This window comes from Vicugna pacos, chromosome 13, assembly GCF_048564905.1.
Source record: "Vicugna pacos chromosome 13, VicPac4, whole genome shotgun sequence".
Lineage (NCBI taxonomy): Eukaryota > Metazoa > Chordata > Mammalia > Artiodactyla > Camelidae > Vicugna > Vicugna pacos.
The window spans coordinates 47,228,389-47,256,304 of NC_132999.1; the positions used below are offsets into that span (position 1 = coordinate 47,228,389).

The window sequence follows — 27,916 nt, forward strand, 5'->3', positions numbered from 1 at the left end:
AGGAAGGGGACGGCTCTTTAAAAGGATGAGGGCGTGGTCAAGCCGTGGGGCGGGGCGAGAGGCGGGGCTCAGGGGAGCGGTCGCTGGAAGATGACGTACCCGGAGCGACCGATTCTGAGTTGACTGGAGGGAGCATGTGGGTCTGCAGCGCGCTCTCAGGGGCGCGAACCCCGGCCCAGTTGAGGCGGGTGCTGCTTCTGGCTTCCCGGCGCTGCGGGCCTGCCGCCGCCTCCTTCTCCGCATCTGCCGAGCCCTCCCGGGTCCGGGCGCTGGTCTATGGGCATCACGGGGACCCAGCCAAGGTCGTCGAGTAAGACACGGCGCCGAAATGGGGCAGGGGGACTAGGGTTCCTGAAGGGTTTTTAAGACAGGCTGTGGCGAAGGGGGACTAGAAAGAGAGGGACAGGGCCTGAGGAGGAAGGCAGAGAATAATAGAACGGAAACTGAAGCCCAGGGCGCGTGTGGTAGCTCAGAAGGTCCGTGCTTGGAAGAAGTTGAAAACCGGAGAGGCACAGCTATAGTGGTAACAGTGGCTGACGTTTATTAATCGTGTACTGTGTGTCAGGCAATCGCTTTGTAAATGGATGCGCTCATTTAATCGTCACAGCAGCCTTTTGGGGTAGATATTTGATTTAGCCCCATTTTGCAGATGAGAAAATCGAGGCCTAAGAGAGGTAAAATTATTTGTCCAAGGTCACGGGAGCCAGTAAGTGGCAGAATCGGAATTTTTGAACTCAAGTCTGTTTGACTGGTCTACGTGAGTTCCTACATTCTATTATATTATAGAAGGGATTTTCAGAATACTTTTACATCATGTGGACCTTCACTTCTCAGAAAGTAGGTCAGAGATCATTGTTTCCATTTCACAGATGGCAAGGACTTGTCCAAAATGATATAGCTAATAAAGATTGGAACAGAGACAGGAATCCATGGCTTCTAAGTCCTACGTCGTGTGATTTCCTCTCCACTGCGCTGTGTATGTGCCTTTAACTAGTTAAAAAGAGCCCCTGTTTTGGAGGCATACAGACCTAAGGTCAAATATAGGCTTAGCCTCTTAGTAGCTGTTTGACCTTGGACAAGTCACTCAGCCCGTCTGAGCCCTTGTTCCGTTTATTGATTATGTCCTAAAATTCTATTGGATCTTAATCCATGATTTTTGCATATGGCTGATAAAACAGTAGGTGAGTTTTCAATGATTTTAAATCTGCACATAAGTGATTATACTCATTCAAAGGGGCTGGTGGGGTCACTAAGGTGGTGCTAGGGCAAAAGCATGGGTCTAGAAATCAGAAGATCTGGGGTCAAATCCTTGCCCTCCCTGTCCTAGCTGTGTGTGTTTGGCAAGTTACTGAGGTTTTTTAGGCCTCTGTTTCATCATCTTTTAAAATGCAGACAATATAGTCATAGTGCTAATCAGCTGCATTAAATCAAATGCTCTCCACCCGAAAGCACCTGCATACTTTCTTGCAGTCCCTTGTTTACAACTCTTTGATTCCCAGCAAATGGTTTGTTTTCCAAAGGACAGGCAAACAAGGGATTATTTTCATGATTAAAATACAGGCAAGAGTGCTCATTTCAGCAGCATATATACTAAAATTGGAACGATACAGAGAAGATTAGCATGATCCCTGTGCAAGGACGACATGCAAATTTGTGAAGTATTCTGTATTTTTACTTAAAAATAATACAAGCTAGGTTTTTGATAGCTGAAGGGGTAAGCCTCAGATAATTTTATGGTCATGCACTCAACCTAGCTACATCCACCATTAGAACAATTGAAAAGGATATTGAGAAGACACCTCAGTCAATAAACCTCAAATTGTATGCTGATCACAGATAATAAATCACCTTGTCAGGGAGACAGCTCCCTGAGGACTGTGCTGTAATGAGCTGGTAAAGCTCTGATGAACATTCTTTTTCCAGGAATGCACCCCAAACGGAAACAGTGTAGTGCCTGTCTCACAGGCTCATAATTTATGCGTCTGATGCAGGACCTGCCACAAAATAGGAGCTCCAAAAATGTTAGTTGAATCTGAATCTGGTTTCTGTAATAAGTGCGCCTTTTATTGAGTTTTGTGGTGATGAGGGAGGCGTCTCCAGTGTTTAGGGACCCTGAGAAAAGGCCTGGGAAGGTTAGGCAGAGGAGTGCAGCTGCCCCCTGATTGATTCCCTCCTCGTGGGGAGCCGGGAAAGCCGAACAGACTGGTCTGGTTGCAGATGCCAGTTAGGATAGAAAGACAGCTTCTCGTCTCCTTGTGCAGAACCCTGATACTTTCCCAGAAGTTCAAAACAGGATACTTCCACGAAGCATTGTATTCAACCTTGGCTTCACATATCAATCACTTGGATACTTATGGAAACTATACATTCCCAGGTGCCACTCCTGAGGTACTTCGAAGGTCTGGAATGGCCCTGGACATCTGTGTTTTTAAAGCTTTCCAAGTGACTCTGATGCCCCAGCCAGGGTTGAGAACCATTGCCCTGTGGATACAGACTGTCAGGCAGGTAGTAATTCTCTCTGACCCCTGAAGGGCAGCTTTCCCTTCTGATCCAGATTCAGGCAACCTGACTTGTTCGTGTATGGACTGGGGCCAGAGGCTGGGATTCTCTTCTTTGTAGTCATGTCTTAGGTGGTTTAGGGTAACCGCACTGTCACAGAAAGAATCAAGTGTCCTTTAAACACCCCAGTAACTGGACGTGTGGTCACGTTACACCAGGTGGGGTCATGGTGTCTAAGCAGAGTATTTCCCGAACTGGTGTGCTTTGGGATGCCTGCAGTGTGAGCTGGCGCTCTAGGGTCAGCAGGGCAGGAACGAGACACAGTCTGCTCAGATCTGAAGGGTTGCAGAACTCAAAATGAAGCCCCCAGGGACCTCCTCTTCTCCCATCAACATTCTGAATGTCCCTCTCTTCACTCTTGTTGGCCCCAAACATTCCAGCTGTTCTTTCCCTTACTAAGCCTCTGGTCTCTTAGTTTCTTTCTTTTACCCCCAAAATGAATCCCCTTAAATAAGCACTTGGACCTTTTTCATGTAAAGGATTGAACTGCTGATCAAAATGAAGTAAGACCAGGAGAAAATGACAAAAAAAGGAGAATTACGAATGTTCTAGAAATTTCAGAGGTCCCCATGGCTATCGCCTCCTCGAGCAGAGTTCTGGATTCTCTATCAGATAACCAGAAACTCCATGTCCTTTTTCCTTTTGTTCCTGGAAATCCCCTTTTAGAACTTGCCATTCTCTGGATCTTATGGTAAAAGCAGCTCTCATTTATCCTGTACCTACTCTGTGGCAGGCATTGGGCTAAGTTCTCCACATATATTATGGAATTTAAAAAGCACAGTTTGATCATGATCACCATTTTACAGGTAAGGGAACTGAGGCTCAAGAAACTTGAAAGTCACTTGCCCAAGATCATACCACTTGGATGTCCTTTCTTTGTTAAAAGTCCGCGATACAGACATAAGCCTGAAGAAACAATGACAGTCATCTCGAATGTTTTTTGAGCATGAGATGGAATATAAAATTGGGAATAAGATAGGTTAGAAGACAAGGTGAAGTTATAGGTCATTCAGGTGACTCCAAGCCTCTACTCTCATAGGAAGGGTAGGCCCCCCTCCCCCAGCCCCCGGGAAAGATGCTCTCCTCTGTCTCTTCCCCTTTTCAGGATCCTGAAGCTTTCAAAAACAGCATCCTAGTCATCATACTTCCTCACCTGCCTGCTGCTAGCACAAAATGCAATGAAGCTGCGAAACACTTGGACAAACACCCATTCTGTCTTAGCCAGATGGAATTTGGGGGAGCAGGTGTTGGGGACCCAGGCTGTGTAGGTAGTGAGTTCTCACTGTAGGGCACTGTTTACTCTCAGGGGATTCCTTCTTTTTACAGTTGATGTCAGTGTTTAAATTGAAATTCTATGCAAGTGACTTGGTTTTTAAACCAGAATTACAGTACTTTGAAAAAAAAATTAGCAATGTGGTTTCACACTGTGTGAGAACTGGGATTTCGTTTGCTTGTCTGTCTCCTGGAGCTCTTTACTGTGGTCGTGAATGAAGGAGGAGGGAACAGAATTCATTATACACCTACCATGTGAGCTAGCATTTCTTCTTTGAGGGCCTGCTAAGTGCAGGGTACTGAGGGTCCCTGGATGAATAATCTGTGGCCTTTGCCCTCAAGGAACTCACTCTAGTCTGGGAGATGGCTGACCATGGTCCAGGGGTAAGAGCTGTAATAGCTGTGTTTAGAGTCTGTGGACACCCAGAAGAGGGGCACCCGACCCCCCTCAGGGTGGTAGAGGGCTTTCTCTGAGGACACAAGGTCAAAGTTGCAACCCCCAGAAAATCGGCTGGGCCATATATGTGGAGAAAAAGCATAGAAGAACCTGCATGGGCAGAAGCCCAGAGGGAAGAGAAAATGTGGTGTATCTGACTAATGATATGTATTGAGTGCCTACTGTGGGCACAGTACGTGATCCTTGAGGGAGGTATCTACGGAAACAGTCTCAGAAGGGACTAGCCTGAGGTCACAGGATTCGGACTTAGGCTGGATTCCACATGCTGTACACTCCTAAATCACCTTCGCACTCAGTGGCCAGGTTTAGGGTCAAGCCCTTCTACCTTGCTTCCTCATTCTTGCTTCTGATGGTGAAACTTGGCTGCATGCCTCCAAGGAATCACACAATAGACGCGGGTTTCCCAATGTCCAGAGTGTCTGGGAGGAATGCCGCCACCCAGGGCGGCGCCCAGTTGTTATTGTCTGGCCCTCTCTTAGCAGCTGCAACATACTGGTGTGGTTCCAGGCCTTTCCCATCCTGGATGGAAAAGCAAGGATAGCATGAAGTTAATCGGTGGCTCGAGGTGTGTCCTTGGGGACCTCCCACAAGAGCACTGGCCTCGGTTCTAGTCCCCATTCTGCCACTCGTTATTAGAGTGCAGAAATCACTCCAGTTTCCATTCTTTTCAGTTATTTTTTGTTAAAAGAAAGGGGTTGAGCTGGGTCAGCGGCAGTAAACATGGGCATGCCTGCTGTACCTCCCCATCACGTCCCCATCTTCTGTGCCAGTGACAGACCTTCACAGCTCCCTTTTCTGTCTACCTCAAACCCTTTACATACCCTTTGCCTCACTCTCCCGAAACAACACGTTTTCTTGCCAAGACAAGATGAGGCCTCAACATAATACTGCAGCCATGCAAATGGTTATGTGGCACAAGTCCTCTGATCCAGCAGTACTTCAGCTGCGAAGAGTCTCTGAAGCTGAAGCAAGCATCAGACTGTCTGCTCACCAGTGTTTGCTCCAGCAGCCTCCAGGGAGCAACAGGGTGGCTTAAAATCTGGGGTCTTGGGCACCAGATTCCACCAAGGGCCCCCTTTGCCATTGGTTAGTTACACTGTCAGCAGCCCGCCAGGCAAGGGCTGCGTGGTCATCTTTGTACCCATCAGAGACAAAAGCAGCAGCAAGCAGGGACTCTGGCCCCTGCAGTGGCCTGGTCGTGCTCTCTGGGGCACCAAGGGGAGTCAGGCCTCAGCAAACTGAGCAAAAGACTCTGCAGCTCCCTTCCAGCAAGTCTCCGGCTGTTAGCAGGTGTGGAACAATATGGGGCTTCCACGCTTTCTGGTAATCTTAATCGAGAAGTAGGAGATTGAGAAGATATGGAGAGGGTTTCTTTGCCATTCCTGGGTAGAAACTTCCTGAAGTTGCCCCAAGTGTTTCTGATTCCCTTCTGTTTAAAGTGATTATGCTAAGAACAAGAAGTCCTAAATGGTGAGCGGGCGGGATGACGTTGAGGCAGGGAAGCCGGAAGGGGCATGGGGAATCGAGTGGGCGTGCCAATACCCCAAGAAGGAACAGATGAGCTTTGTTCAGGGAAGGGTACTTTTCCCTGAGAGCCCAGGACTCCATTAGAACCACCCTAGCTGCGGCTGCCAACATCCCCTGCGGGGGGGCGAGCTGTTACCTACGGGCTGTGAGCTGGAGAACTTCATTCCTCTATAGTTTCCCAATTGTGCCCTGCCTAGTAATTCATCAGATCCCAGAACAATGTACCCGGCATGCTGGGCATTTCACTAAATCACAGAAGGTGGCTTGTGTGACCATGGGGATTGCCGACAGACCAGGGGGAGCCACCAAAGACATCAGCCTTCACCCAGTGCCCTGTGACGGCACACACATCCTTAGCTCTCAGTAATGAGCAGAGGGGAAAGTCTCTGGGCCCGTGACAACTCTCCCTACTCAAAATCACAGTGACCAGTTTGAGGTGACTGAGGGGGAGTTGCAAGATAAGTACAAATGGTTGCTAATTAAATGCAGAAGGCGGGAAAGATATCTTAGCAGGGCTGGCTGATGCCTGCCTTACCCAGCAAGTATAACTGAGCTGGCCCCCTGAGTACTGGCCTCTTTTCCCCCCTCTCAAAAGGCTCTTTCTTCTGCCTGCTTTTGTCTCCGTTGTAGTTCATATGGCATCACAGGTGTACAGCCTTGGCCTCAAAGGAGCCATTGTGACCTTATCCAGTCTGGGATCTGTTGTGGGAAGACAGCGGCATCCCTCCGAGTTTGCACGGCGCCGTTTTACTCACAGGGAAGGAACTGAACAGTCTTGGGAAAGAGATTCAAGGTCTAGCCAGGTGATTATTTGGGTGCCTTGTTTGCACTCCATAACACAGCCACCAGTTCCTTTGGTGAGTTTTAAAAAAAAAAAAAAAAAACCTCACAATGAATAATTGCAATCATTACGCCTGAGGTCCAGCTCCTAGAATTCAGACTCGGCCCCATTTTCCTCCTGTCTTGGCAGAATGGTATCCTTGACGACGCCGTTAGAACTGCCGGCAGGAACAGCGGTGTCTGTGGTATTGATGGCATTCCACGGGGCAGGCTGGAGCCGGTCTCCCTGGTGAGACGCAGCTGGACCAACACACCTCGCCCTAGGCGATCAGCCTGTGTCAGGCCTGGCCCCCGCCCTCACCCACCTTGTTTGCAGCTTCAACTTTCCACCTCCTGCCCCACTCTCCTTCCTTCCCACTCCTGTGAACTTCACTGGCACAGAGCAGCCAGGCTCCTAGAAGACAAGGACGAGAACTGGGAGTGGGTTGCAGCCCAGGGCAGCACTTTTCAAACTGCTGTTTGGGGGCAGGCAGTGACTCAGTGGGCTGTGAGAATAGCATTCCTGGCTGAGTTAACTCTGGAAGCTCTGGATTATACAAAGCCACGTGGGTTTCTTTACTGGAGGACTTCTCAAAGCCTTTATGACTCTCATGTGCAATCTGAATCTTATAAAGGGGGTTTAATAGGCTGAGTTTCCCCAAAGGTATTGGGAACCCCAGGGGACACCTAATAATATCTCCCAGGACAAAAATTCCACAAACTCAGTGTAGGGGATGCCGGCTGAGTGTTCAACAGGCTGAGCTTTGGAGTCTAGCTGAAGATCATGTCTTGCCACTGACTAACAGTTTAACCTTGGGCAAGTTATTTCTCTGAGCTTCAGTTCCCATCTGAAAGCTGGGGTGATAACACCCTCCAGATAGATATTTTGAGGACCAGACAACATCTTGTATATAAAATGCAAAGCACAATGCCTGGAGTTTAGTAAGCTGTTAACATTTGTTGTCATTTTATTGTCAGGTGACATGGCCCAGAATAAGTTTATGTGCTACCCTGGACTCCACCTACACACGGCTCCGCATTCTTACTCAGAGTGCCCTCTGTACCACACTGCAGGCCACCTGGTTCAAGCTTCAGATGTAACACCTTCCTCCCCACTCCAAGTAACTCTTCCTTCCTCCTTATCTCAACATCTGAATGCCCAAACCAGAAGCCTGAGAGTCATCAAAGACTCCCCACCCCTCCCCCTCCATGAAGTCTGTCACCAAATGACATCAATGCACTTCTTATTTAAGAGGTTCCAGGTTATCAGATCTCCATTCCCACGGCTCCAATCCATTCTGCACCTGTGCCTGGCCTACATCAGGTCAGATTCTTTGCCACTTCTTCTGCCAGGAAATCCTTCCTTCCTCTCCGTCCACCCCATAAACTCTGTTTATCCTTCAAGCTTCAACCCAGCATCACGCCTTCTGAAGTCCCTTTGCTCTCCCTCCGGCCAGCCAGACACTCTCCCGGCTCTAGCAGCACAAGCCTCGTCCCAGAGTTGCCACCATCAAGCTCCCAGGCAGGAAATGCTGGTTTTTTTCATCTTTAAAGCCCATGCACCGTACCTGGCACTTAACAGGACTGTCAGGAATTTGTTGAGTTAAATTTACTTGAATTTTCCAAAAAGTTGCTACCTTCCTTTCAGTGATTCTGTGATTTTTTCTTTCCAGAGGTATAGCCAGGAATATCCAGGTTTCCTTGGATATTCCTACTACCGATAACAGCTTCCACTTCTCCAGCATCTACTGTGTATCTAGCAAGTGCTCTGTGTCCATTAACTCCTCTAATCTCATGAGCTGACTCACAGTGTCCTCCCATCCCACAGATGAGTTTTGTGAGGTTCAGCTAGCTGGCAAATGACCAAGGTAGGATTCCAACCCAGGGCTGCCTGTTTCACTCCAAATCCATGCTCTCCCCTTCATCCGTGATCTGAGATCTACCTATATTCTCGTCTTGAGCATGGTCATCGAGATTTTTTGAGAACTACAATCTTACTGCAGAGTTGCTCTGCACTTTCCTGTGAGGAAAAGAGACATGAGTGTTTGCTTAGGTTGAACTCTTTCAAGGAAAATACCCATTTTTATTTGCACCCATCCTTCAGGGGTATTTTCCTAAACAGCCCAGAACCAGAGAAAGCAAGTACCAGTCTCAGTAGCTAAGTCCCTGGGGTTTGAGCCCCTCCCCTGATTCCCTAAGTGATTGTCGCTAACGAGGAAAATGGGGTGATTTCTTTGAGAAGCATACTCACGTGCTGTTTTGGTCCCAGACACTGCGCTAAACAGTGAAAACTAAAAGTTCTCTGCCCTCCGTGAGTTCAGTCTAACAGGGAGACAACACACATTCTGACTACAAAACAGTGGTGAGGAAAAAGAACCCTGAACTGAGTCTAAAAGACCTGGATTCAAATCCACATTTGTATCTGCATTCTAAAAATCCAGAAAGCTCTGAAAACTGACAGTTTTGTTTTTTCATAACTTGTTTGGAGGCAAAACCTGATCAAAAGTGAAGTTTTTGTACAGTCACTATTTAATGTACTTAGTGTGAATATTCCTGTATTTTCATGCAGAAACCATGTGTCTGATCGGAGTGCTGCCCCAGCCCCCAGGGAGAAGGGTAGATGACACATGGTCCTGAACTCTGGCAGACATCTGGCCCCAAGAATTGGAAAAGGAATGTGAACTTAGGCCTTGTGATCAACTGAAGAAAATGTATAAAACGACTTCATAAACTAAAAAGCAATAAACTTGTGTAAGATGGTCTTAAATGATACAGTCACTCCACCTGTGTAATGGGAGCATTGAGGGTGGAGCAGGTGATTTTTTTTCAGAACCAAGAAGAAGATCAAAAGATGTCTCAGGGGAAGTAAAATTTCAGCCGGGTCTTAAAGGGTGAGTTGAATTTCTCACTTCACGGAGAAGCTGTGGGAAAGGAATTCAGGTCTGAGGGAAGAGCCTGAAGAAAACCTGCAGAAAAAAATGTCTTTAAGTAGCTTGAGCACATGAACTCTGTCAGCTTACAGAAAAACTCTGATTATCTGTCAAAATGCAAGAGAGAAGCAGTATGGATGTTATAAAGGGGCAAGCTAGTCCACAATCCATTTGCTCTGGGCAGGGTTTTTCTCTGGAATGCAGACTTAGACGTGCTTTCCCAGAGAAATGGCACTGTCCTGGCTGACGCCTCCCTGCTTATCCTGGTGGGGAGGGTGTAGAGCTGATCCCCCTGCCACCCCTATCTCCCCAGGTGGGCCCAGGAAGGGTCAAGGCCTCGCAGCGCTCCAGGCTGGTGCTCATCTTGCTGCCCTCTGCTTGGTCAGCCCTGCACCAGCTGGCATCTCTAGCATCAGACTGCCAGGTTCAAATCAGATCAGCCACTTATTACTCTGGGTGGCCTTAAACAAGTTATTTACCTCTTTTGTGCCTTTTGTTGCTCAGCTGTTAAAATCAGAATAACAGTATGAAAGCTGGCACAGAAAGCACTTAGCTGAGTGCCTGACTGGTACACATTCACACAGTAGTTACTATTATTACAAGATCTCCTCCTCCTCCAGCTATTCATAAATACACAGCCCTTAATACTTCACCTACAAGGAAAAAAAAAAAGCCTTTTCTTTATTCTTTCTGTCCTGCTCATCAATTCCTTCCTAGTTAACCATTTTCTGCCGAGAGTGTTTCTGTGTCGGCTTTTTGCAGCTGTTTCTCTGTCACAGTAAAGCATGGCCTTCCTCCCTTTGTTCATAGATAATCCAGTACAGGGATTCCCAGGTTGGGTCCCCGGTGATCCTCGTGGACAGGCAGAGGGATTCCCACACTGATTTCAGGATGCCGATACAGAGCAAGGTCAGTACAAGTACTGGCTCTGAGAGGGGATCAGCCCTGCCACTGACCCGTTGCCTTACCTACATTTCATCATCTCCAGGAGCCCCAATTCCTACTTGATAGAAGGGGAATATTCATACTTTCCTCACAGGAGTGTCGCATCTCAGATGAGATCACATGTTTAAAGCCCTTAGCACAGGACCTGGAGTATAATAAACACCTCGCAAATACCTGCCACCATTATTACTATTAGTACAAGACACTTCTTGGAAATCACACTTTTACTGCAAGTGGAGCCTCAGGTATAATTAAAAGGTCAGATTTCTGCGGGAAATGGGTGGAATTACATCAGCTCAGTGCAGCGACACTGTTGCCTAATGCTGAGAACCTCTGGTTGGCAGTTATATCTGCCTTTGGAAAGTAAAAATAAGGAGAATTATTAACAAGTACGTTTGGGCAGAGAAAAGCATTGCAAACATGAAGTCTCGGGGGTGTGGAGAGAGAAAGGCATCCCTGGTAATTAATAAGTCTCCAGGACCCACTGGTCTAGTACACTGATCAGTGCTTTCTGGTTGGAAGGTCTCCTGCTGTAAAAAACAAAACTAGCACATGGGCATTGCCACTGGGCAGGTTTTACCCATTAGCCAACGTTCCCGTGAGTAAAAGCTTCCAGGGCGCACCATAAACAAAGGGAGTTACCACGTAGACTGGAAATGGGGAGAGCTCTTGGAAGTGATCAAGTGCAAATGGGGGTGATGGTGGCATCAGGGAGTTCTTTCCCAACTCCATGGCCAGCTCTCTATTTCCCTTACCTGCTCTGCAACCAACGGAATGTCGCCTCTCCTGTATGTGTGTTGGGGCCAAAAAAAAAAAAAAAAGAAATTGGAGAACTAATGAGCTGACCCAGGGTTTCCTGGTTGTGCCTGTTCCTAAGAACTATTTGAGGTGTCCCTTATCTGGAGATTCTGATTCAGCAAGTCAGAGCTGGGGCCTAAGAATCTATCATATTAATAAGCATACCAGGTGATTCTTATAATCAAGCAAGTTTTGGAAAACACAAGGCTAATCCATGCCAGTAGGAGTTTTAACTGTTTTCTGTCCTAGAATGGGCGGTGGGGTTGAGAGGTCACCAGAGATTGTCCACTTGCAGTTAGTGAAAGAGTTAACCTGTATCCTAGGCTAATTCCTTACAGCACCTCTCTTTGTTCTAAGGGAACCCTAATTCCAGGGCACACAATGGCAGCTCAAAAATGTTGCTGCCTGACCTACTTTGAGGAGATGATTTGAGCAAAAGACTCCCTGTCTAGCCTGGGTGACATGAACATCTCTCTTTGGCTTTGTGCTTAGACTGAAGAACCTGGAGCTGCCTGCTGTGGGCGGATCAGACGTCCATGTGAAGATGCTGGCGGCCCCTATCAATCCATCTGACATCAATATGATCCAAGGTAACCTTGGTTTCTGTGGCTTATGTTAATTGGCTTTTTTGCTTAGCCGCCGCCACCTCATTTTCATTCCTCCTCAGGTGTGGGTGTGAAATTCCTGTGATTAGCAGCAGCTGTTCTCCAGATGAGCCGGCTGCAGGCTGTGTGAGCCCTCTCTGGCCTCCCCTGTCTGGAATGTGAGGCTTTTAGAGAGTTAGGAAGATTGCAGTGGGAGCAAACCAACCATTGTGAAGTGCCCACGATGTGCTGGGCTCGTTTCCTCCGTTATCTTATCTAATCCTCATAATAACCATGAAGCTGAAGAGTATTAGCCCCCTTTACAGATGAGAGGTTGGTTAGTTACACAGCTGGTCAGAGGCAGAGGCCAGATCAGGCTGAGATCTGTCTGACTCTAACGTCTATGCTCTTTCACTACCCAAGCTTCATGGGATGACCCCCTCTGCTCTTCTCCCTTAGGAAATTACGGCCTCCTTCCCAAGCTGCCTGCTGTTGGAGGGAACGAAGGCGTTGGACAGGTGGTAGCAGTGGGCAGCAGTGTGACAGGTGTGAAGCCAGGAGACTGGGTGATCCCAGCGAATGCTGGTTTGGGTGAGTTTCTCCAGGCGTCTGCAGCCTTGTGTTCCAGATCCTTCTTCACCTGCATGGTACACGTGTGCTCATTGTAAGTAAGCAGCGCAGGGTTTATTATGAAGTCCATAGACCTGCCTCCAGTGGGGATGGGCGCTGGACGAGCAGAGCAGTGGTTCTGTTTCTTTTGTTCAGGAGGGGATGGACCTGCTCTCATCACCATGGGCCCGTGTTGATCAGAGCGGTGATTCTCCGAAGCTCTACATCCCCAGATAACTGCTGTCAAATGCAATGGGGTATCAAATAAGATAGCCCCTGCCCTCCAGGAGGTTAAAATCGAATTGAAAAAAATCTCCAAACCAACAACCTCTGTAAGGGAGTGCTGCAAGTTCACAGGAAACAGAGGGCACTTCTGGCTCCTCTGTGCAAGAGAGAGGCACGGTCTTAGGGAAGGATCAGGGCTTCATGGAGGAGGCTTCATTGGAAGGGACCTTTGATGGATGGGTTTTGGTAGGTGGAGGTGAGCCCCAAAGTGTAGCATTTGGAGGAAACAAATTGAGCAAAGACAAAGGGGAGTCTGGGAAGTGGAGGAAAATCCAGTGCGGCCTCAGCAGAGGATGTGCACGTGGGAGAGGACTGCAGATGTGAGGAGGGAGTTTACAAAGCAGGTGGGGCCACCTGGGGAAGGCCCTGCAGAACCCACGCTGAGAGTCAGGGTTTTCTTTCCTGTGTGGTAAGGAGCCACTGGTGAGTTTTGCTTTTTAGCACTTGATGGTTTTTGAGGCACAAACATTATACAGATGGATCCTGACAGCAGCCGTGAGAGGGAAGCAGGGCTAACATTCACCCCATTGGACGTATGAGGAACTGAAACCCAAGAAGAAGCCCTTGCCCAAACTCAAACAGCAAACTGAAACGAGGGCCCCTTGAGAGGAACTCTGGTCTCCTCTGTTTTTGTCACTGCACTCCAATGTGAAGACCCTTTGGGTTGTAACTTACAGAGAGTCAACTCAAACTTGTTTTTACCAAAAAAGAGGTTAGTTGGTTTGTGAAACTGGGAAGTACAAGAGATGGAAAGCTTCAGGCACAGCTGGATCCAGAAACCCCAAGGCTATGAGAGCTCTTTCTCTTGTTCTCACTAGCTCTCCCATGGGATCTCCCCACACAGTGATACAGGGATAGCAACAAATATGTGTTGACTCCTGTCCCAGACACTGTTGTAAGCGCTTTACCTGTATTAACTCAGTCCTTCCCATAACTGTTATTGTTCCCATTTCGTAGATGAGACAACAGTAAATGTAAAGGATTAAGCAACTTGCCCAAGGTCACCCAGCCAGTAAGTGGTGGAGCTAAGATTCAAACCCACTCTGATACATACCTTTCATAGATGGTCACCAGCAGCCTGAGGTTTATCATTCTGAGAACAAACAAATGAGCACACCCTCCACAGTCCATCTAGCACAACCATAGCCATCCCCCAGAGGGCTCTGGCCAGCCCTGCCTGGGTCTTTGCCCATCCATGAACCTGTCACCAGGGGGTGGGGGTGGGCCGCTCCAATTGCCCTGGTTGGGTCTCTTGCCCAGCTCTGTGGTACAGAGGGTGGGGCCTTGCGGTTGACAGCCCCAGGGATTAGGAAGGAGCAGTCTGGAAAGAAAAAGGTACCAAGTAGGGAGAAAAAAAAAACAAAAAAAAGTACCAGGAATCTACTAGAATCTCTTCTCTGGAAAAAAAAAAAAAAAAGAATGTCTTCTCTGAGATCAGGGAAGCTGCCAAGAACCGCCCCACCCTCTGCTCCAGCCCCCTGGCAGTGCAGGAACCTAGCCGGGTGAGCAAATTGAGAGCTGCAAGGATTCACTAGATGCTGACTGCTGCTTTGGGCCTGCCCCCATGTGGAGTGAAGGGTGCACAGCATGGTCAGGCACAGCCTCTGCCCTCAAAGTGCTCTTAGCTGGGAGTGGGAAAACAGCACTTAATACAATGCGGTGTAATGAGCGCTGTGATCACAGGATGAACAGAGGCGAGAGTCCCTATCTTGGGAAGCATTAGGAAAGGCTCCCAGAAAAGCGATGCTTGAACTCAGTCTAGAAGACTGAGCGGAAGCGCAGCCGGTGGGCTGGGGGAGGATGGGCTCTCCTGGCAGGGAGTGCAGCCAGGCAAGGGGGTGGTGATGGGAGAAGGCCCTGCACCGTCAGAACTGCAGGTGGGCCGGCATGGCTGGGTCGTGGGTGGGGCAGGGGAGAAATGAGATGAGGTTGGAGAAGTCGGCCGGGGCCTGGTCATGGAGGACTCCCATCCACGGTCAGAGGGGGCCTGATGAAGAGGAAAAAGAGGAACGATTTGATCAGATTTGTGCAGTGCAGAGAATGCTCTGGAAGGGCAGAGGGTGGAGGCAGGAGGCCAGTCAGAAAGTGGCTGAGCACTTCAGGCTTCAGATGGTGAGAGTCTGAACAAACAGCGCTGCAGGACTGGAGAAACGGGCAGATTCAGGAGCTAACGTAAAAAGACTTGGTAATTAGATTGGTGAGAAGAATAAAAGGCGTGTGCCAGGTGTGTGGGTAATTGCACATGTGGTGGTGGTGGCGGCAGCCAGAACAGGGGTTTCTCCCTGGAGGAAAGGTGATTCTTTTAAACCAGGTGCCAGTTGGAGAGGATGAGGATTTCATCATTGTCAGGACGATAATTAACTCAGTTTATTCTGTAAACATTTTGTGAGCATCTGCAGTGTGCCAGGCTCTAGCACAGAGCGGTGAACAAACATGGTCCTTCTAGTGAAGACTGCAGTTTAGCAGAGTGGCAATCATTAACCAGATAAGCCTTCAGCCAGCCAGATCGTGGTCATTTTTCATGTACTGAGCTGCTCAGCTGTTGCTCTGCCTGTAGCCAGCTTTTTCCCACATGCATCCAGTCCCAGAGGACGTGTGAACTGACTTTCTCATTGGAAACACCAAGGCAGCGCAGGGCAGAGCGAGCACTGGCCTCAGAATCAGATGCAGCAGGCCCTCCTTCCACCTCCCCAGTCGGACCTCATTTAAGTCACAACTACTTTGAGCCTTGGTTTCCTTATCTTTAAAATGGAGCTAATAGTCGTTGCCTTATATCTCTCAGCTGAGGGATTACACGCCATGATCTTTGCAAACGCAAAATTTCCTCATATTTAGATCAGAGGTTGGCACATTTTTTTTTCTTAAAGGGCCAATTAGTAAATATATTAGGCTTTGCAGGCCATCCCACCTCTACTCAACTCAGCGCTTGTAAATAGGCATAAACAGGACATAATGGTGGGCTGGGTCCCAATGAAACTTTATTTATGAAAACAGGTGGTGAGCCAGTGTTGGCCCATGGGCCATAGTTTAGTGACTCGCATGTTAGGTGACAGAGATGTTGAAAGGTCAGGTGCACATGAGTGAGGAATGGGGGTCCTCAGACCTCGGGCATGGAGATTAGGATCAGAAAAGGAAACCAAGTGGTGTTACACACCTACTTTGTACTAGGTACAGTGACAGCCTGTACAAATGTTATGACTTACTCGTCACACTGTGACAGGAGTGATGCAGAGAATAACACTTCGTAGGTCAGAAAAACTGCAACTCAAAAAGGGTGATAACCAAAGTCACACAACTAGTGAGTGGCAGAGCCACGGTTTTAAGCTTAGGTTCTCCAACTCCAAAGTCTAAGGGTTTCTACTTTAAAACCCTGAAAGCCCTGGAGGCTGATATGGGCGCTGCCACATCCCACCCCAGTTCTCTTGAGAAGAGGACTAGAGACTGCCAAGCCGCAGAAATCCGTGTCAAGGGCTGGATTTCCATTGTCCTGCTGTTAAGGAGAATTAAAAAACACCTTTGATTTCATGCATAGAGAGCTGTACACTAAGCTTCTGGCACAGAGTAGAGCACAATAAATGTTGACTAAGATGAATGGGGGTGTTGTTTATAAAGACGACAATGAAGATTTGCAAACCAGGCCACGTGAAGCCTGGGGGAAGACAAGGCACCTCCCGGACTCCAAAGGAATCCTTCTGTTTTTCAGCCTCTTATTTTCTCAGCCAGAGATCTACTCTGGGATTGGCACAGCCTTTAATAAAGAGTGTTCCTGCCTCTGCCTCCTGTCCCCAGTCCCTGGTCCCTAAAGCGGACGTTGTATCTCCTGCGGCACAATTAGCAGTCTAGGCTGCCCCCACTCCCCTGTTAGGTCCCAGCCACTGGGTAGTGAGTGCACAGAAGGGGAGGCCGAGGGTCCCCGGGACATCACAGCCATGATACACCAACCAACAAGGCTTTTAAGTCGTTTCCCTAAGGTGACCCAGCAAGTACGCGGCGAGCCAGGGCTTGCAATCGGCATCTGTCTGACTCCAAGAGCTGTCCTCTTCACCTCTGCTTTATGCAGGATCCTGTCTGCATAGGTGGGGACCTGTCACCCCTCACCCAATACTCATCAAGTCCCTTGATTCTGTCTTCAAAACATAACTCAAACGTGTCTGCTTTTCTTCATCCCCGCTGCTAAAGTCTGGGTCTAGGCAATCGTCATCTTGCATCTTGACCCCTCCAGAAGCCCCCTGACTGGCCCCCCATTTCCACTCTGCCCCACCCATCCCACAGTTTTCCATACAGCAACAAAGCGATCCTAAAGCATAAACCCACTCACCTCAGACTTCTCTTAAAGCTCATTAGAAGCATCCTAGTCGCTAAAATAAAATCCATTCTCTGTGCCATGACCCTGAGCCCTGTGTTTATTAATTAAAATCAGTCAGAATAGAATAGAAAATAACAGAGTGCATCACAGGGTAAATATTGTTCCATGAAACTTTGGCTCCTGTTAAATATATGTGTATGTACATATTTATACGTTCACATACGTACACGTACTGAGTCGGGACGTAACAGTTACCATGGGTCAAGATCATGGAAGCTGCATGATGTCCATGCAGCCTGGGCCACATCCCCCACGGCGCCGGCCCCTCTACCCATCTTTGTCTCCCATCCAGTGTGTATCCGTTCCCATATGTATCCTGCCTCAGAGTCTCTGCGCATGCTTCTTCCTCTGCTTCAATGTTCTTTGAGGACTCTGAGTGGCTGCATCTCTGTCCTTTAACTCAGCCTGTCACCTCCTCAGGGAAGCTGTCCTTGACTCCATTTAAAGTAATTCTCTTTACTGTTACTCTCTATAATGATCATACTTGCTTGTTTGTGTCTCATCTACTCTGCTCCACCAGAGGGAGAGCCCCGTGAAAGTAAGGCACGCATTTGCGTTCCCGGGCCTGGCTCACAGCAGGTGCCAGGGAAGTATCTGCAGACTGACAGGGCAGCCTCGGGGAGCCAGGCGACTCTGGGCAAGTCACGTCATCAGTTTCCTGCCCTGCCAAGCAAGGAGTTTAAACTCGAAGTTTTACTGTTTTGTTTGGAACTGGAATGTGGGCTGAAGGTTAAAGAAGCAGTGTTTTCCAATTTACAGGACTTTTTCATTTCTCATGTCTCATTTGGTCTGTGTAGCTGCTCCTGGGGGAGCCAGTCAGCCCCTTCTTGCCAGTGCCATCTATACATTAGAGTAACTAAGACTCGATGACTTAGGAATTTGCTCAAACTAGCAGACAGGCAAAACCGGGTCCCACACCTGGACCTTCAATTTCTACTTTCACACCTTTTCCCATCATAGCCCCTGAGTCCCCTGCCATAGGTGAGAATGGGGGCCGAGCGGGAAATGGGGCTCTCTCTAAGCTTCTCTTCTCCCGGCGATGATGCTGCACGTAACCCTCAGGGTCCGGGACTCTGAGATCCGTAGCCCCGGCTGTGTGACACCAGTGAAATCTAGTGGTAGCTAGCACGGGAATAGCACAACCTCCCTTACACAATTATGATGAGGACTCAAAAGACATTCAAAAAGACTTCAGGATTTTCTTGTCTTCTCTAGGCATTACTTGAAGTCTTTTGTTTTAGATGCCCATCTGCCCAGGAGGAGGAAGAGGTTGGGCGTGGAGGGGGTCCTTCCTTACTCCCCTGGCCTCCCCCATGCAGGAACCTGGCGGACCGAGGCTGTGTTCAGCGAGGAAGCGCTCGTCGGGGTTCCAAAGGACATCCCTCTTCCGAGTGCCGCCACCCTGGGCGTCAATCCCTGCACAGCCTACAGGATGCTGGTGGACTTTGAGCAGCTGCAGCCAGGTAGGAACCGCAGTGGGCGAGCAGGCCCGGCTCTCCCAACCCCGAGGCCTGGGCACTTACAGGTGAGGGCCTGCAAGGAAGACGGCCCCAACCTGGGTGAGTGTGTTGTTGTGGCTTCACTTGGAAAGATGGGAGCCTGGGTCGTGGAAAACATGCTGAAACCCCATGAGGAGTACACCCTGGAAAACCGCTGAAGGGTCACATTCCCTTGAGCTTGGGATGGAATCCTGTCATTCAGCAAAAACGTACGGAGCTGTGCTGAGCTCTGGGGCTACAGAGCCAGACAAGATAGACACAGTCCCTGTGTTTTCGGTAAAATGCTGAACTTAGCGTTGGTAATTCCACTCAGCATTGCCGGAGCACTTTCCAGCCCACATGCGTGCCTTTCCGTGCGCTGCCCTAGTGCACCGGGTCGGCAGAATGGAGCAGTGAGGTCAGAGGCACGGGTTAAGAGCTCAAGCCGTGGGCAAACAGCCTGGGTCTGAACCCCAGTTTCGCCTCACTGACTGGGAACTGACCTCTCAAATCATCAGTCTTTTCATCTGTAAATTGGAGAATAAAGTGTTCCAGGGGTAACAGGGACGGGCAGTGTCCCCCGGCGTGGGCCTGGGGTCCACTGTAGTAGATGTGCACTGCTGTGACTCTTTCTTTTGTAAATGAGGACACTGCGGTCCAGAGCAGTGGATTATTCATGTGAGGTCACTCAGCAAGGAAATGGCAGAGCCAGGTGTTTTATTTGGAATTCTCCTGAAAGCGGAACCTAATTCAAGGACTGGGGGCAGCCAGTTCACTGGGGAGGTAACCCGAGGAAGCAGGAGTCAGGGGGCAGGGATAGGGAAGGAGAAAAAGCCAGTGAAGGCTGGTTCCTGCCATTGGCGACCAGGGCCCAGTCTTGCTGGGGATGCTCCACAGACCCTCCCAGAACCCTCCCCAGAATTAACCTCCAGCTGGCAGGAGTTTGGGCCAAGTCACCCACCAGCTCCCATCCCCCAAGGCGGAGGGTTACCCAGCACACCATGCACATCCGTGAGCTGGCATGGGCGGCAGACATCACCCAGACCCAGAGACTTCTGCATGTGATCAGCTTAGGGGGCGGCTCTGCTCAAGGCTGGCAAAAAAACAGCCCCAGCTCCCCACACAGAGTGATGCGGGTTCTCACAGCTGTGGCGGGGCGGTCCCAGGGGTCTTTGGTGGAGAAAGCCAGCAGCTGGGCTCAGGGACCTTTGCCCAAGTCCTAGTGCAGCAGATGCTTTGGTCACCTGTGTCCCATGCCCTCATGCCCCCTCTGGTTTGGGCTGCAGCTGTGGCCATCACATCAGGCCATTCTGACACCACCCACCTGAAGTACCCACAGCGCATCTCTCCACTTTCCTGCTCCAGAGCTGGTGTGACATGTGTGATTTTCACATGTGATCTTGAAAGAATTACACTTTACATTGTAACCCTGTACACAGATGTATTTGAATATATATGTAATGGAAGCCAAAATTTCATGGAACAGTGTTTACCCTCACTATGTGTAATGCACTCCACTTTTTTTTATTCTATTTTCCTTAATTTTAATTAAAAAAAAAAAGCTTGCAGCCCACTAGGTTGGTTTCATAACCCACTGATGAGTGACAATCTGTAGGTTGACCCCAGCTAAGGAGAATGGTCTTCTTCTTCCAGAAAGTCCTCTGTTTCTAGCACAAGATCCCTGCTGCCTCTCAAAACTCAGGTAGCATTTCAGGAGAAAAGAGCGCCTTCCTGGACACGAGGGTCCTTGACTCTAATCAGGAGCATCTCGATTGGTGTTCCTAGGACCCCTGTTTTATGCGGGAGAAACTGAGGTTCAAAGAAGTCATGACTTGCCCCACCTTATTCAGTTCCAGTGGTGACCTGGGACTCACACTCGGTTACATCTTATCCCAGAGCCCGTGCTCCTCCCAGCACACCCTGCTGCCTCCCCAGCTGGCTAATTCCAAAGCTGAGCCTCAGCTTTGACCACTGTCTGCAGGACCCTGTTTCAGTGCCTGCCAGTTTCTCCAGCACAGCTCTAATCCCATGTGGAGGCAGCACACCTTCCCCTCAAGAAGCTGCAAGCTGTTGATAGAAACAGACTTAGACACAACCAAGTGTAAGTTGAGGCTGACCTTGAGCACGAATGGAGAAGGCCTCAGAGTGCTGTGGGAGTGCATGGGGGAGGATCTGGGAAGGCTTCATGAAGGAAGCTGTACTTGGGCTATGCTTCATAGGATACATAGGACTTCAAAAGGAAGGGAGAGAGAAAGGAAAACATTACAAACCAAAGAAACAACCTAAGCAGAGACGTGAGGACATGAAAATTAGGAGGATGAGGAAGGATACAAAAATCACAGAGCAGGGCCTAAGTTGCGTCCAGTGAACTCTGAGTTGCCGAATCCTGGCACATTGTGGGTGTTGTAGAGGTTCAGGGGGCACTGGGAGGAAAGCGAGCAACACTCCAAGGACTGAGAAGGCTCAGCAGCCAGGTCTTGGACCCCTTTAGAGCCCTAGGACTCCACCTCTTGCTCTATAATAGGATCCCAGGCTGGAAGCCCTTGACCAATCCCAGGTCTCGACCTGAGTCTCTTTCTGGCTCCACAGGGGACTGTGTCATCCAGAATGCGTCCAACAGTGGAGTGGGGCAAGCAGTCATCCAGATCGCCGCAGCCCTGGGTCTGAGGACCATCAACGTGGTCCGAGACAGGTGCGTGGAAGGCCTAATCTCAAACCGCCACTTGGGCCTTTCCGCCTCACACCCTGCGGGTGTCCGCGTGTCCACCAGGTGGCGCCCTCGCATAAGCAGTCGTCCTCGGCAGGCCACCAGCTAACTGCTGCTGACTCAGCCGCCAGCGCTGAAGTCCAGGCGGCTTTTGGATATAGGATGAAACTGAAATGTAAAGGGAGGGCAGGAGCGAAGCGGAGAAGGCCCCTAAGAACTTAAGAGTTTTTGAGAATCCTGACCTGTGATAACCCCATGTTTTCAAAACCACAGTTCACATTTGGGAAGGTTTTAAGCTGTGTTATTCTTTCTGTGAACTAACTCAGGGCCTTATTCTCCCTTGCATTTGTGTGATCCTTTGAAGTTCACTAAATACAGATGTAAAGGAGATGGGGCAGGCTTGTCATTTCTATTTTACAGAAGAGGAAACTGAAGTTTCAGGGGGAGGAAGCCACTTGCTCAGGAAGACACAGCAAATCAGTGACAGACTTAGTTTCCTGACTTGTATGATAATCCAGTTTCCTCAAGCCTCACTGTCCACAAATGTGTCTGTGTCTCTCAGGGAAGTCCAGGCCTAGTAGAACTGATACCCGCTGCAGTCCCCCATCCCCTCAGTTGTGCCAACAAAAAATATTCTGTTTGCCTCAGTAAAGAGGCCCAGAGCCACTCCTGGGCTGGAGTGTGTTTGCACAACTCTGAAGAGCCCCTTGAAAAGAGTGGGGGGAAAGGAAGCAGAGTTTGTCATTTCAGCAGAAGAAATCAGGAAGTGAAATGACTTCTCGCTGGGCACAGATGGTTTCTAGCATCCTCGAGCTGGCCGGAGCAGTAGAACCCACCCAGCCTTGCTCTCTCACTCAGTGAGAACACTGAGGCCACAGGATGGAGGGGGATAGCGTGATGACATTGGGTGGCCAGCCCCAGCTTCCCACAAAGAGAAACTCGGGTTCTCATAGCTGTGGCGGAGGGGGTCCTAGGAGCCTTCGGTGGAGAAAGAGAACAGATATGACCAAGGACCTTGGATTGTGTTTGGTTTCCAGACCTGACATCCAGAAGCTGACCGAGAGGCTGAGGAACCTGGGGGCTGATCATGTTATCACAGAAGAGGAACTAAGAAAGCATGAGATGAAAAATTTCCTTAAGGTACCAGAGATGAGGAACACTGAACCTCCATTCCAGGCCCATCTCCCTGGGGAAAGAAATGTGCTTGAATTAGAAAAGCTGGGCACTGGCCCCGTTGCTCTTCTCCAGAATCCTTCCTTCACCTCTTTATGGAAGGACAAAGCCCACTCTCGCAGCCGGGGGACAGCATACATTAAGTGCCCAAGCGCTGTGTCTGTCTCTCCTAGACAAAGTTTAGGAAGCCCTGAATGATTTGTAGTTTTGAATGTTTGTGCTGGCCTGTATCAGCCCACACAGCCAATGTGAGTCTGAGAGCTGGGAGAGGAGCCAAGGAAACTGAGGCATAGGAGGGACAAGAAAGAAAAGAATTCACATTTCCGAAGCACCTGCCATATATTTTATCCAGTAATCCCCACAAAAGCTCTACAGAGTAGGTGCTGTCTGTCTCAGAGGTGAGAAAACGAAGACTCGGGGGGAAAACAAGGACTTCACCAGACCACATAGTCATAAGTGGTGGAGTCAGGACTGACCCCGGGGCTCCTTGAACTCAAAACCCCTTAACCTTCCCAGCACACCTAGTAAGCGACCAAACCGCATCTCAGCCTCTTGTCACTGAACCCTGGAGGGACCAGATACACACCCATTGGAGAACACACACTTCTGGAGAACATTTCTGAAGCAGTAGGTATAATATAATATAATATAATCTGAGTTGTCAGTACTGAGAAGAGCAGGAAATGAAGTCCATCAAATCAGAATGTAGAGGGGAGGGCATAGCTCAGTGGTAGACCGCGTGCTTAGCATGCACGAGGTCCTGGATTCGATCCCCAGCACCTCCACTAAAAAAAAATGTTTTTTTAAATAAATAAACCTAATTACCTCCCTCCGCAATTTGAAAACAAAACAAAACAAAAAACAGGATGTAGATGCCCTTTGTCTGTTCTTTCCCAAAGGAGGTGAGCTTTGAACAAAATCCTAAAATGGGTAACAGGATGAAGCTGGTAAAGAAGAGGCCCTACCATGGGCAGAGTGCAAAGGCATAAACGTCCCCTTTTTATCGCTCCCTCCTCTGACACAGCGCCTGGGCCATGGAAGTGCTGTTTGTAGCAGGCTTCAGACCCCGGGCTCAGAGGGGTTGCTCGCTCACTACAGGTCCCTTATTTTCCAGGACGTGCCCCAGCCACGGCTTGCTCTCAACTGCGTCGGCGGGAAAAGCTCCACAGAGCTGCTGCGACACTTGGCGTAAGTCCCTCAGCCTCGCGGGCACAGTGCGCTGGTGCTCTCCCGGCCTTTATCTGGGAGGACCACCATGTGACCAAGTCCCGGTGGCCAATGTGAGCCAAGGGCAGTCAGCACAACCCCTAGTAGGAAGATGGGACCCCAGTCATGTCCTAGATATCTGGGCACATCTTTTCTCAGCCTCCTCCTTGAAGATGCCTGAGAGACCCACCCGGCTTTGTTTTTCCAGGTTCCCGCCCCTAGCTAGACATCCAGGAGACTGCTGGACTGTCTGTGAAAGGGAACGATTATGGATTCATAACCTAGGGGCATCTGAAAAAGCCACTTAATCCTAGCTTATTAGCTTAAAATTTTTATTAGCTTTTACAAAGAGATTCTGATTTTAGGGGTAACATCATGCTATTACAAAATATCTTGGAAACATGTAAAAGGACAATTAAGCACAAAACTTACCTATAATCCCACCACGGAGGGGGATAAGCCCTGATGACACTGTTGACAGTGCATGTCCCTCCATTCCTCGTTCCTTTAAGATAAACTTCTCGAACTAAAGGGTGCCTGAAAGGACACTTCCCAACTAAAGCAGCAACATTCATTGACTCATATTTGCCAGCACTCACTAGCCACAGGGTGCAGAGGTAGCTGAGACACTGAGGAAACCCTCTAGAACTCATGGGCTGGATGGGAAGATGGTTATGTGATCAAAGAGCTTTGGTAACAATCATGGAGCGTTTACCGTGCACCAGACTGTGCAGGGTGCTTGACATCCCCCTCCCCCAGCCCACAACCTCCTGGACGAGGAGTGCTCCTCCCACCCCCACGCATACAAAGCCCAGAGCGGGCAGTTAGCCTGCCCCGGTTACTGTGACTCCCGAGCACAGCTCTGCACCCTACTCTGGGCAGCCTCCAAGGCCAGCTGCAGTCCCCACACTGCCCACTGTAGGAGGAAGCCTTGCTCAGTAGTTACAGCGTAGGCCTTGGAGTCAGAAAGGCTGGCTTTGAGTCCCAGCTCTGCTGCTTACCAGCTGTGGACCTGTGAAAAGTTAGATGAAAGTTACATAAAAAACAACTCAAGCCTCAGTCTCTTTGTCAGTAAAATGGGGGGATAAGGAGGAGGCCACCTTTCTGCCTCAGAAGGTGAGTCTCAGCAGCACTGAGGTCTGCACAAATCACTGCACGAATGAGAGGCAGGCCTCAGCTTTCTCATCTGCAAAATAGGAGTCGTAAAAGTCCTCCCTTGGAGTCACTGTGAGCATTCGCTGGCCAGTATATGTAGAATGCCCAGACCTGTGCCTGGCACGCAGTAAACACCTAGTAAACAGTAGCTGTTCTGGTTAGACCAAGTGCAGTGGGGGTCCAGACAGGGAGGGTTGATCCCCCCAGGAGCTGCCTTCCAGAGCAGGTGGTAGCTGAAGGGAGCTTAAGACCAGACTTCCCGCCAGCCTCAGGGACAAAGAGTTACCAGCCTCTCATGACAGCTTCTTCCATTTTGTAGTTTAGAGTCTTTCATGTGTTGTCCCAAAATGTACCTCAGGTCATCCTTGATCAACAGACTCTTAAAAGAGCCAGGGGAGCAGGGACAGAAACACAGGTTAAGTCAGGCATGTGAAGTCCTAGCTTACTCATTTTAGAAATTATGTGAGCCTCTCCTGTCCGACCGCTGGGCCGGGTGTGGGTGTCAGATAGCAGGTCCCAACAGTCACCATCACCCTCCGCACCATCCACACCATTCCATAGCTGCATAGCTACTTCATCTCACTGGGCCTTTGAATGAGCATGTGCAGAAGAGAGGCAGTGTGGCCGCTGTGGACACACTGCCAAGGTCACACACTTACAGTGGAGTAGAGCCCAACTGAACTTGGGTTGTGAGCTTTGCTCAGTGGAGCACATGTCTCTACAACTCTTCATCAGAGCCTGGTGGGTGCTTAGATCAGTGGGTTCCTGCCCCTGGCTAGATATTCAGGTCACCAGAAGGGGTGTCTGTTTGTTTCTAATATAGATCCTTGCCTCCTGATTCATTAGGTCTGGGTCGGGCCTAGAAATCTGTATTCTTCAACCCTTCTTGGGAATTCTGAGAACAAGGTTTAGGAGCCAGGGTTGGAATAGAAGTGTTGTAACCCCAAGAAGGGCTCTGTCCTCTCCACCTGTGACCACCCTGTTCTCTCTGGACTCTCCAGGCCTGGAGGAACCATGGTGACCTATGGGGGCATGGCCAAGCAGCCCGTCATTGCCTCTGTGGTAAGCTGGCGGGGGACACAGGCCTTGAGACAGGCCTGGATACCACAGCCGTCTAAGCTCAGGCAGAGCCCCGGCCCCGGGCAGTGGGGGGAGCCTGTACCTTCAGCAGTGCCTGAAGCTCTTGCCCTCCGAGCCCCGGTATGTCCTTCCTGTGTCCACAGGGCCTGCTCATTTTTAAGGACCTCAAACTCCGGGGCTTTTGGTTATCCCAGTGGAAGAAGGACCACAGTCCAGGTAAGTGGATGATGGCCCCATTGCCAACGGTCACGAGAGGGCAGTGCCTACTGCAGAAGCGATCAGTCACTTTGAGCCCTGGAGAGGTGATCAGGTCCCCAACCCCATGACAGGATAAAGGAGAACAGTCTCTAACTATGGCTACAGTCAGTGGATAGTTACTGGACTAAAGTGGGCTAGTCCTTGAGGGTACAGCATGGAGCAAGGTGGTCCCTGCCGCCATCCTGAGGAGCGGACAGTGGGAAACGCTGCGTGGAAGACAGCCAGGTGAAGAGAGCAAACTCTGGAACCAGCCTGCTTGGGCTCAAATCCTGCTTCCCCCGTTACTGTTGATGGGTTCTGCCAGCCGAGCTGTGGGACCTTGGGCAAGTGAGTTAACTTCTGTTATGACTGTTTGAACTATTGTGAGTCCTGTTTGACAGAAGAGGAAACTGAGGTTCAAAGTGGTTAAGTAGCTTCTCCCACATCACCCCCATCTAAAGAGTGTGCAGCCAGAATATAAACAGCCAGTCTTTCTGACTCTAGAACCCAAGCCAGGACACTTCTCCCCTGGAGAACTGGCTCCCAAGTATGACACCCCTCTAGGCTGCGACTGAAGAATGACATGGAGTCATCCCAGTGAGGGGAGGAAACCAGTGGTGTGAACGAGCGTTTCAGGCAGAAAAAATAGTATATTCAAAGGCCTGTCACAGAGAGTAGGGTGCTGGACAGATAGGCTGTGATCAGATTATGGAAGGCCTTAATAATCCTTTTTAAGGAGCTCAGACTCTATCTTAAAGGGAAACGGGAAGCCCCTGAAGTGTTTTTAGCAGGGGATATGATTTGATTTGAATGTTGAACGAATCCATGTCTATGACAAAGCACTTCTCAGCCAAGGCCTTCCCTTCTCATCCTCCTCTACCACAGAGGGTCCTTGGTGGGAGGTAGGCAGGCCCTAGGAGGGGATGCTGGAGGCCTCAGCGTGTGGGGTTCCAATGGAGTCCTGGGCTGTCAGGGAAAGCACCTTTCCCTGAGCAAAGTTCATCTGTTCTACATCAGCTGGTGTGCCAGGCACCACCCACCAGCTTCCCTGCCTCAAAGGGACCCTGCCCTCCCACCATTCAGGATTCATGGTTCCACCCAGTCAGGTTCTGTGGGTCTGAGCCATCCAGCCATGACTCTGCCTGCCCGCCAGCTTCTGGGGCTGCTCCCATGCTTCTGTCCCCACCCCGGCCCTCACTGTCCTGAACACAGGCGGGGACCAGCCTGCCTCGACAGCCACCCTGTCCATGGCCAAGCGCTCCTCAGGGCTCAGTGCCAGCTCCTCCTGGCAGGAGAGGCCCAGGTGTCATCACCCCCGAGCCCTGCAGCTGCTCCCCCGGCTGACTTCCTCCACCCTCCCACAGACCAGTTCAAGGAGCTGATCCTCACGCTGTGCGACCTCATCCGCCGAGGCCAGCTCACGGCCCCCGCCTGCTCCCAGGTCCCACTGCAGGACTACCAGCGTGCCTTGGAGGCCTCCACGCAGCCCTTCGTGTCCTCAAAGCAGATTCTTACCATGTGATAAGCCCAGAGGAGCCGGAGCGAAGTGGGAGGGGAGATGGATCAGCAGGACTGATTCTGGGCCTCCCAGATGGGGCCCTCAGTCTTCCTAGGCTGCCTCTCTCCTCACTGTCACTTCTGACTGGGAGAACTGGGAGAACTCTCCCCACTCCAGCCTCCGGGCACCTAATAAAGTCTGAACTTCCTAAGAACAAACAAACAGACAAAC

General features: G+C 49.8%; 1 protein-coding gene and 1 non-coding gene across 5 annotated transcripts; both read left to right on the plus strand.

Annotated features, from left to right (window-relative positions):
• The first annotated feature begins 89 nt into the window (after positions 1–89).
• MECR (mitochondrial trans-2-enoyl-CoA reductase) lies at positions 90–27,916 on the plus strand. Of its 4 annotated transcripts, none has more exons than XM_072974931.1 (10): positions 90–310; positions 11,800–11,897; positions 12,351–12,482; positions 18,471–18,614; positions 21,219–21,321; positions 22,374–22,476; positions 23,624–23,697; positions 25,872–25,932; positions 26,094–26,166; positions 27,552–27,916. In XM_072974931.1, exons 1-10 carry the CDS (start codon positions 135–137, stop codon positions 27,707–27,709), a joined length of 1,122 nt encoding a protein of 373 aa, XP_072831032.1. In that variant the 5' UTR covers positions 90–134; the 3' UTR covers positions 27,710–27,916. The 4 variants fall into 4 exon arrangements, with proteins under 4 accessions (XP_072831032.1, XP_072831034.1, XP_072831033.1 ...); XM_072974932.1 differs by having other exon boundaries at positions 114–302; XM_072974934.1 differs by lacking the exon at positions 90–310 and adding an exon at positions 10,395–10,473.
• On the plus strand, positions 1,567–1,673 carry LOC116282988 (U6 spliceosomal RNA). Its single transcript, XR_004192536.1, has one exon. It is a non-coding gene; the product is annotated as a U6 spliceosomal RNA (small nuclear RNA).